Below are 10541 nucleotides of genomic sequence, written 5' to 3' on the forward strand. Positions count from 1 at the left end.
AACTGGTTTGGCTCAGTGGACAGAACGTCAGCCTGCGGACTGAAAGGTCCCAGGTTCGATTTCAGTCAAGGGCATGTACCTTGGTTGCAGGCACATCCCCAGTAGGAGGTGTGCAGGAGGCAGCTGATCGATGTTTCTAACTCTCTATCCCTCTCTCTTCCTCTCTGTAAAAAATCAATAAAATATGTTTTAAAAAAATTAGAGAATATTTATCACAAGAGAAGATATCATTTCAGACTTCCTTGAAAAACTTTTTAAGGCAAGTGGGATATCCAAATCATCCCCAGAAAGCCCTTCTAACTTTTAAGAAGACAAAATTATCGTTAAATATTTAATACTTACAATTGCTGACATGTTAATATAGGTAAAACTTGTGATAAAATTGTACTTGTGTTTGCTGGACAAATATATTTTAGGACATTGGTTTCCTTGTAAAGTACATTTGTGACCATCTTATGAAATGTTGCAATCTATTTTTCACTTTAAATTTCTCTGTAGACTATGTTTGCTTTTTGTGAAATATTTTCAGCAAATCTATGTTTAGTCATAGCATTGTTCTTTTGGGAAAATACAGCCTGCTTTATGGAACACACGTAGGAATCATTCATGGGGAACCCCTTTAGTACATGGCCGGGGCAAGGGTTCAGCAGGAGAAGGTAGGAAGGTGTGAATTTGGGGGCCATGGATGCAACTCCGCACTGCTGCTGGAGTGGTAGCGACGAGCTGCTCAAGGCATCAGCTATCACTTCTTACGCTTTCTCCTTCCAGGATTGCATCCAACCCCTCGAGCAGGGTAAAGGGAGGACACAGAAAGGACACAGAAAGGTTGAGGGCCAGCATCTTGAATACACATCATGAGAGATGTTTCAATATTGCACTAAAGGGAAATTTCCCTCCTGCTCTTTAAAATTAATGTATCAATTAGAACAAGGCTGGGCTTTTTTTTCCAAAGTATGACTCCCTGGAACCTTCTTGCACTTGACAGGAAGAAAATGATCTGGCAGAAGTCAAAGAGATGTGTAAGCATATCATCAACAAAAATTCGGGCCAGCTTTTTTTTTCTTTCTTATTTGTGAAAGTAACATTCCTTTTCCCTGAATTTGGAGACTCCTTCCAGGCGCTAAAGCTAGCAGGTCTATATCAAAGTTCTGTCTTAATAACTGATCTGGCCATTCCGTAGAGCACTCAGTTTCTACCCACTTAATCCTTTTCAGCAAATCCAGGGTCTGTAGATACCCAGCTGCACACTCTCCTTTGTGCGGAAGCTGGGCAGCAAATGCCTCCAGGGTCTGTCCGTGCAGTTAGGGTCCCGTTTCACACCATCAAAAAGGATTCTCACCACTGGTGGCTCATTTCAAGTTGTCAATTCAGAGTCTTGTTTCAACCTCTAGGGCAGAGCCATCTAATAGAAATATATTGTGTCACAAATGCAATTTAAAATTTTCTAGTTGCTACACTTTTTTAAAGTATAAAATAGATGAAATTGATTTTAAGAATTCTACTTAACCTAATATATCTAACGTGTTATTTCTTTTTTATTTTAAATCATTTATATTTTCAATTACTGGTAACACAGAATATTGTATTAGTTTCAGGTGTACAACCCAGTGATTAGACAGGATATAACTTGTAAGTGATCATTTCGATCAATCTCATACCATCTGACACCATACAGATTATTGACTATATTCCCTATGCTGTACTTCACATCCCTGTGACTATTTTATAACTACCAATTTGTATTTTTTAATCCCTTCACCTTTTCCACCCATTCCCCCAACCTTCCTCGCATCTGGCAATCATCAAAATATTCTTTGTATCTATGAGTCTTTCTATTCTGCTTGTTTTTTTTTTTTTAATTTCCACATATAAGTGAAATCATATGGTTATTGTCTTTCTGTATGACTTATTTCACTTAGCACAATACCCTCTAGGTCCATCATGTTGTCACAAATGGTAAGATTTCGTTCTTATTTTATGGCTAATATTCCATTTGCATTTATGCACTGCTTTCATAACTTGGCTACTGTAAATAAAATTTTTAAAAATGAACACAGATGTGCATATATCTTAATTCGTTTTTTTGGATTTCTTCAGATAAATACCCAGAGGTAGGATTGCTGGGTCATGGCCATTTTATTTTTAATTATTTGAAAAACCTCCATAGTTTTCCATAGTGGCTGCACCAATTTGCAATCCAACCTACAGTGCACAAGAAGTCCCTTTTCTCACATCCTCACCAACACTTGTTTGTTGATTTATTGATAACCATTCTGACAGGCATAAGGTGATAGCTCATTTTGGTTTTGATTTGTATTTCCTTGATTAGTGATGTTGGGCATCTTTTCATATGTCGATTGGTCATCTGTATGCCCTCTTTGGAGAAGTGTCTATTCAGGTCCTCTGCCCCTTTTATAATTGGATTGTTTTTTTATGTTGAGCTGTATGAGTTCTTTGTAGAGTTTGGATATTAACCCCTTAAGGGCTGTATCATTTGCAAATATCTTCTCCCACTCAGTAGGTTGCCTTTTTTTGTTTTGTTGGGTTCTTTTGTGGTACAAAAGCTTTCAGCAGTTTGATGTAGACCCATTTGTTTATTTTTGCCTTTGTCTTTGCCCCCAGGGGACATACCCAAAAAATATTGCTAACATCAATATCAGAATTTACTACCTGTGTTTTTTCTAGGGCCTTTATGATTTCAGGGCTTACATTTAAGTCTTTAATCCTTTTGAGTTTGTTTTTATATATAGTTTAAGAAAGTGGTCTAATTTCACTTTCTTGTATCTGTCCAGTTTTCCCAACACCATTTATTGAAGAGACTGCCTTTACCCCATTGTATATTCTTGCCTCCTTTGTTGTAGATTAATTGACCATATAGCCATGGATTTATATCTGGGCTATTTATTCTGTTCCTTAATCTATATGTCTGTTTTTATGCCAATATTATGTTGTTTTGATTACTATAGCCTTGTAGTGTAGTTTGATATCAGATAGCGTGATACCTCCAACTTTATTCTTCTTTCTCAAGATTCTTTGGCTATTTAAGATCTTTTGTGGTTCTTATAAACTGTAGGATTGTTTGTTCTAGTTCTGTGAAAAATGTCACTAGTATTTTGATAGGGATTGCATTGAATCTGTAGATTGCTTTGGGTAGTATAGATATTTTAACAATATTAATTTTTCCAATCCATGAGCATGAAATAGCCTTCTATTTACTTGGCATTTCCAAGTTGCTGGCTTCTTCAGCCCCAAGTCTGAGATATATGAGGTAAAAAGAAAACCCAGGGAAGTCACCACCAATTTGTTCTTTTAGTCTGAAGTCCCTAGGTCTGCCTTCTTCTCTCGGCCTTTCAGAGTCTTCTTAGGTTTGTTTATAGATAATGCCCCAGGTTTTTAGTTGTACTTTGCAAGAGAAACAGGGTCAAGTACATCTATTCCATTGTCGCAGTCTGTGTCGGTTTTCTATAACCCACAATGCAGAGCGCTCTGGGGAAAGCTGGACTGGAGAAGGGCCCTGGAGCTAAGGCTGCAGTGGAATCTCCTTCACTCTAGATCTGGGCCTTGGGCCCCACACAGCCAGGCATGTGTCCAAAGCATATAAATTTAACAACTTGGATGAATTAGACTAATTCCTCAAAAGCCACAACTGCCAAAATCGTGAAAGGTAAAATAGACAATCTGTATGGTTCTACAACTAATAAAGAAGCTGTATCAAGTGAATAAACTCTATATATTCTGAAAAATATGTAGAGTAAGGCTTGGGCACAGTCCTTGGACTAGACTAGTGTTTTCACCAAACTATTACAGTGTATTACATGTGACATAAGATAGCAGCTTATCTCCTCCTTTTGCTGCCCTTGGCTCCCCTGCAGGAGGTTGTGGCTCACTGGATTGCTGAAAGCCGCATTGCCATTGAAGAGATCCGCTTGTTGACCCTGAAAGCCGCCCACACCATTGACACTCTGGGCAACACTGGCGCTATCAAGCAGGTGAGGCCCCTTGTACCACCATCTGTCAAGCCTGCTCTAGATTCTCCCTCCCACTGGGCATTGCAGGCTGTGTGGTGCCTTGATGGCATTTAGAAGCTTCCGTGTGATTTTGGTTTAAAGATTATAGATGTATGGCCCTTGCTTTAGGGAAGGATTTTCCGGATGCAAATATAGTCAGCATTCTTTTGTTTTGTTGTTTGTTAATCCTCATCCAAGGATATTTTTCCATTAAATTTTAGAAAGAGTGGAAGGAAGGGGAAGAAATACCGATGTGAGAGAGACACATCAATTGGTTGCCTTCTGCATGTATCTAGACCAGTGGTTCTCAACCTGTGGGTCGCGACCCCTTTGGTGGTTGAACAATCCTCTCACAGGGATCGCCTAAGACCATCCTGCATATCAGATATTTACAATACGATTCATAACAGTAGCAACATTACAGTTATGAAGTAGCAACGAAAATAATTTTATGGTTGGGTCACAACATGAGGAACTGTATTTAAAGGCCCAGAAGGTTGAGAACCACTGAAAGGCTGGGGATTGAGCCTGCAACCGAGGTACATGTCCATGACCAGAATCCAACCCAGGATCCTTCAGTCTGTAGGTCATTGCTCTATCCATTCAGCCAAACTGACTAGGTTCTTCAGCATTCTTTACATACAGCAACAGGAAGTAGGAAATCCTACACTTTATACTGGCTTGGCATTGTACACACTATGTCCCTTTCTGCTGCTTTGTGGCCTTGGGCACAGTATCTAACCTTTCTGTCTGTGTCATGGCCTAGGGTTCTGGTGAAGTGTGGCCAAAATGATATAAAATATACAACACTGTGTATACATTTCATAAAACAACTTGACCCTTCCTTATTTCTGGCTTATATGAAATAAGAACATGATCACTTATTTCTAAAAGCCAATAAAGTTGCTAAGACAAACAGATAATTGAAAACTCAAACTTATTTTATGATCCCTAAGGTGATGAATGTAATTTATCAGCTGCCTGAAATTCTTTCCGAAACAAGGTAAGGTATAAATAAATTAATAAAGTGTGACTTGGAAGAGATACCTCTTTTCAGAAGGTCGTATTGACTGAAATATGGCATGAGCTGCATTACAGTGGACTTCTCTGTTGGCGTTCATCGAAGATCCTGTTTTAGTGGTGAACGCCTGTGGAAAAGTTCCCTTGTTATTTCACAAAGAAAATACTGATCATATCAAATTCTCCCACATGGTGTATTGTCAAAGAAAAGGACATTCCTTTTGTGTCTTGCTTTTGTAGATTGCAATGATTAAAGTGGCCGCCCCTCGGGCCGTCTGCAAAATTATTGACCGGGCCATCCAAGTGTGTGGAGGTGCAGGTGTTTCCCAGGATTACCCTCTGGCTAACATGTGAGTAGGTGCCATTTCATAACCATCTGCATTTGATAGGCTAGGAGTTAAAAATCTACAGCTGCCTTGACACTAACTGTTTAAGAAGGAAATAAAGATACTAACTTAAAGTATAATTGAAGGCTAAATAAAGTACTAGTTATAGACAGACTGCATGGGAGGTCAGTGCCTAACCAAGTAGGGTACGTTGGTACTTTAATATAGAGCTCAGTTCCAAAAAAGAGTTGCTCTTATGATTACAACTAGAGGCCTGATGCATGAAATTTGTGCAAGAGTAGACCTTCCTTCCCTCGGCTGCCAGTACTGGCTTCTCTCTGGCACCCGGGGCCTGGACTTCCCTTGCAGAGACCCACTTCATCTGAATTGACGTCCAGTCTAATTAGCATATTATGCTTTTATTATTATTATAGACTAGAGGCCCGATGCACGAAATTCGTGCAAGAGTAGGCCTTTGCGGCTGCAGCCCTGGCTTCGTCTGGAAGATTGTCCAGACAGCTGTTTGGTCGATTTGCATATTATGCTTTTATTATTATAGATGACCAATTCACTCAATTACATTAACTTTTACACTGGGGTTCATTCTGAACCAGGAAAAAGAGGAGGGGCAAGCAACAAGGCCAAAGGGAGCCCAGAGCCAGGCTTAGGTATAGACTTAGGATCGTTCACCACCTCCACAGGGAGGTCTTGGTCCACTTTGCAGCAGTCCCTGCCAGTGACCATCTCCCGTTGATTCTGGTTGCTGGGAGTCAGGAAGAAATGGATACTCGCCTCCACTGCCACCTTTTCTCACCCGGGAGCAGTGCCCCATCAAGTTTTGACTTTAAGAAAGAACTATCAGTGTTATATACTTACACTGTGGCTCACCTAAGAGATCTCTCAGTGCGACCAAATTCCAATAACCGGCAGCAAACCAAGACAGATTCAGCCTGCTGCACTGGGCCAGGTCCCAGGGGAAGAACTTAACATGGCATTTCAGAGGCCTTGGCTGCTTTACTTGATTTTCCCTGTGCTCGTTTTCTTATCACTGCCTTGGCCAGACTTCGAAAATTAATAGTTTTGGCTTAAAATCAGATGACTGGTGTGAAAGCATCATGTTCCTCTCTGATAACTCCTGCCACCCCTGTTCTTTTTGTTTTTCCAGGTATGCCCTCACCAGAACTTTGCGCTTAGCAGATGGACCAGACGAAGTCCACCTCTCAGCAATCGCAAAATTGGAGCTTGCAGACCAAGCCAGAAGTCTGAGGGCCAAGGTGTAAGGAGGCGACACCCTCTCACCCCTAACAACTGCATAGGCTCCAGAATTTGAATCACATTCTGTTTCTGTAGCAGTCTGAGCAGAGTAATTACTCATTTTCAGTAAAGATTTGAGGATCTATTTTGATCAGAGGGTTTAATCATTTCAAGGGTCACACAAAATTAAGTTAAATAAATTCTAAAATGGTTATTCAGTCTAATACCTGTTTACTAGTTGAGTGTTTAAATACTAAATGTTAAAGATAATGAAATAAATTGGAGAGCTAAAGCATAAGCATAATATTTTTACTCTTTGATTCTCAAGAATTGCTCCACTTAAATATTCAAGAAATATTTAATCATTACTTCATAAAAAACATGGTGGGATCTCCTTTTTAACACCTGTTTAAGGGTTGGTTTAACACTGTGGAGTCATTGGAGAAAAATGCATGACCAATGGGTCATTTTAGAGTTCATATAACCATAAGCTTCATATTCAACAAAGCATTTATACATAAAATCTGAATGCAGTTTAAACTTTACTAGAAAACATGGCATATTATGAGAAAATCTATATATATAAAAGTGTAATATGCAAATAGACTGGATGGCAGAACGACCAGTCACTATGACGTGCACTGACCACCAGGGAGCAGACGCTCAACGCAGGAGCTACACCCAACCGGCAGGCTCAATAGCCCAATGGGGAACGTAAAACTGGGGGTGGGGGGCGGCGCCAGGCCAAGGCGGGTGTGAGTGAGCAGGGCCCCCGGTTGCCCCACACACAGAAGGCGACTGGCAGGGGACAGGGCCGGCTGCCGGCAGCGGGGAAGATCAGCCCTGATTGCACGCCAGGCCTAGGGACCCTACCTGTGCACAAATTTCGTGGACTGGGCCTCTAGTGTAATTATAAATAATATGTTGATGGGATAGTGAATAGTTTAAGGTACAAGAAAGTTACTTAATTTTGAGATGATTAAAGACAGTCTGCTCTGAATGCCACCCTATTGAGAGCAGACTTCCTGGTGGCCCTTCAATCAGCTCTGTTCAGTATAGCAGCCATTGGCCAAATGTGACTCTCGAGCACTTGGCCTGTAACTAGGGTGACCAAGGAAATGTTTCATTTTTTTAAATTCAAATCCATTCTTAACTCAGTTACTAGAAAACTTTCAAGTATGCTAGGAATAACTTGGTAAGTGAATGGGTTTTTCAAATGTAAATTTCATGAAATTTAAATACAGAGCAAGTATTTTGAATGAAAATTTAGCCTCTGAATTAAGAAATACACTACGTATAGGCTCTGACCAGTGTTGCTCAGTGGTTATGCCCTGGGACTGAAAGGTCTTGGGTTCGATTCCCAGTGTAGGGCACATACCTGGTTTGATCCCACATGTAGGAGGCAACCAATCTATGTCTCTTTCCCTCCCTAAAATTTAGTGGAAAAAATGTCCTTGGGTGAGGATTTAGACTAAGTATAAAATACACACCAAATTTTGAAGACTCAATAATAAAAATTTACTTTTTTCATAGTAATGCTTTTAAATTAATTTTATCTGTTTTATCTTTTTAGTGTGAAAGCCATTGGAATAGTAACTGTCAAGTTTTTCAATTTTCAAAGGAAAGTACTTCTAAAAACTATAAAACTGTTTTATTGGAAAGCTTACCTGTAACATGAATTTATTGATGTCCGGAAATAAGGCCTGCATTCTGGTTCCTTGTGTGTCACGTGGGCTTCTGAAACATTTACCTTTGACCCTTGACCTCTCTGCACATTTTTCTTTCTACACACTGGAATTAACTTTTAAACCTTAGGACCATTACCATCTAAGCGCAGCAGTTCTCAACCTGTGGGTCACGACCCCTTTGGGGATCGAACAACCCTTTCACAGGGGTCGCCTAAGACCATCATAAAACACATACATAATTACATATTGTTTTTGTGATTAATCACTATGCTTTATGTTCAATTTGTAACAGTGAAATTGGGGGTCACCACAACATGAGGAACTGTATTAAAGGGTCGCAGCATTAGGAAGGTTGAGAACCACTGGCTAAGGGTTTATTGTGACAATCAGTGAGGCCATATAGAAGCAACTGACATTTGTGAACCACAATGAAGTACTTTAAAACAGCGGTCACCAACCGGTGGTCCGTGAGGTCCGAAAAGTTGGCGACCGCTGCCTCAAAAGATATCCTTACCACGTTAAGCGCCCAGCCTGTTTTGTCTTCCGGACGGAAAGTATAGTGTCAGTCACCGATGATCGACAGGGCGCTTAATGTGTTAACTAAAGTGGATAAAATCTTAACCCCTACCTTAACTTCATTCAGATAAAATGTGATGAACAATAGTAAGAGTTGGTGAAAGGGAAAATTCCAGTCTCCAAAGGATAAAATAAGATCAAGCAACCCTTTGCCTCAATCTCGGTGACCAACAGTAAACATAGGCGCCTCACAGGGATTTCTAGGATCTCCTTAGGCTATCGCCAGGTGTCACTATGCAGCGAAGTTCGCCTTGCATCTGAAACCAAATGGTTTTTAAAATTAGAAGTTACTCTATGATACCCATGTGGGAAGGAGAGAACTCACTGTCAGCACTTTGCCCTCCAAGATTTGTGTGTGATGAGCAGCAGAGAGGAGGGGCCTGGTAACGTCGGACAGGGAAGTTATGAGGCTCCACACAGTGTCATGGAAGGCGTGGCAGGGCTTGCCCAGGGAGGTGAGGTAGTTCACATGTTAACCTTGGAGAACACACAATAGGAAGTTCAGCTAATGCTGGAGGAGCGGATTCCTCAGCAGCTTCCCCAGGTTATATCACCCAGCTCTTTCCTCAGTTGTGGTCTATTCACACGTCACAGGCCTGCTCATATTCTGTCCAAGAGCAGCATTTATGTACTTTGATAGATAGGCTGGGTAACATTTGCAAAAAAACCCACTTTTTTCATTCTTTAATTAAGCTACAATGGTTGCTGGGAAGTTCAGAAGGAAGTTACTTCTTACCCAGGCTTCTGAAGGGATTTAAATTAGTGAAGGTCTTAAATACATTTCACTTTATAAGACTTTTTTAAAGAAAATGTATTCATGAACAAATGCCCTATTTTAATCAAGCCAGGTAGCCTTGGCCCAGCTTCACACTTTCACTGACACTTCATGACCCCTCCCCCAGGAGAAAGGGGGTATAGCCCAATCAGAAAAGATCTCCCCTACCTTGGCCGGTGTGTTCAGTGGTTGGAGCATCAGCCTGCCCACCAAAGGGCCATGGGTTTGATTTCCAGTCTAGGGCACATACTCGGGTTGCAAGTTCAATTTCTGGCCCTGGTCGTGGTGCATGCAACAGGCAACCAATAGATATGTCTCTCTCAAATTAATCTCTCTCTCTCACCCTTCCTCTCTCCCTTCCACTCTAAGAATCAATGCAAAAAATATCCTCAGGTGAGGATTAACACACACACAAAAAGATCTACCCTGACATTTCGAGAAGACTGCTCACTTTTTGTGCATAGTGGAGGGTCCCCTGTCCCTGGAACCATACCTGATCTCTAGTAGGCACTCCATAGGGGATGACTGAATGACAACTTGTGGGCTTACCAAAGCCATCTCCAGTGGCTTTTCCATAAAAATGACCTGTCGTGGCTCCAAGATCCACGAACCCTGAACAAGAAGCGTCTGGCCTGGGCATGCCTCCTACCTCTTGCTTAGTGGCCCCAGGCCCAGCACTAGCAGCTGCCGCCTCGGTGCACAGCTTGGCCTCTCCTGGGTTCCTGCAACCCCAGCATGAGTAGCAACCATCTTTATATCACTCTGTAGCTCAGACCAGGTGGTACCGGGTTCGATTCTGGTCAGGAGCACGTACCTGGGTTGCAGGGTCCTTCTCACCTGAGCCATGGTGGGGGCACATGCAGGAGGCAGCCAATCGATGTGTTTCTCTCACATC

At 41.4% G+C, this 10541-nt stretch overlaps 1 protein-coding gene and 1 long non-coding RNA gene across 6 annotated transcripts in view; one reads left to right on the top strand and one right to left on the bottom strand.

Annotated features, from left to right (window-relative positions):
- ACAD11 (acyl-CoA dehydrogenase family member 11) overlaps positions 1-6905 on the top strand; it is a 72741-nt gene extending 65836 nt beyond the window's left edge. For 2 of the 4 annotated variants that reach the window (XM_036332587.1, XM_036332589.1), the window contains exons 18-20: positions 3873-3989; positions 5268-5377; positions 6519-6905. In XM_036332587.1, coding sequence (XP_036188480.1) covers positions 3873-3989; positions 5268-5377; positions 6519-6633 — 342 coding nt within the window. In that variant the 3' untranslated portion in view covers positions 6634-6905. Of the gene's footprint in view, positions 1-3872; positions 3990-4963; positions 5011-5267; positions 5378-6518 lie in introns of all 4 variants that reach the window. The other 2 variants (XR_004971555.1, XM_036332588.1) reach the window with 2 other exon arrangements.
- LOC118668176 lies at positions 126-10541 on the bottom strand. 2 transcript variants are annotated; one of them, XR_004971557.1, is made up of 4 exons: positions 9815-10541; positions 8275-9348; positions 5055-5155; positions 126-1402 (listed from the first exon to the last, which is right to left on the bottom strand). It is a non-coding gene; the product is annotated as an uncharacterized LOC118668176 (long non-coding RNA). The 2 variants fall into 2 exon arrangements; XR_004971556.1 differs by having other exon boundaries at positions 8275-10541.

Source organism: Myotis myotis, unplaced genomic scaffold (assembly GCF_014108235.1).
Source record: "Myotis myotis isolate mMyoMyo1 unplaced genomic scaffold, mMyoMyo1.p scaffold_m19_p_13, whole genome shotgun sequence".
NCBI classification, from domain to species: domain Eukaryota; kingdom Metazoa; phylum Chordata; class Mammalia; order Chiroptera; family Vespertilionidae; genus Myotis; species Myotis myotis.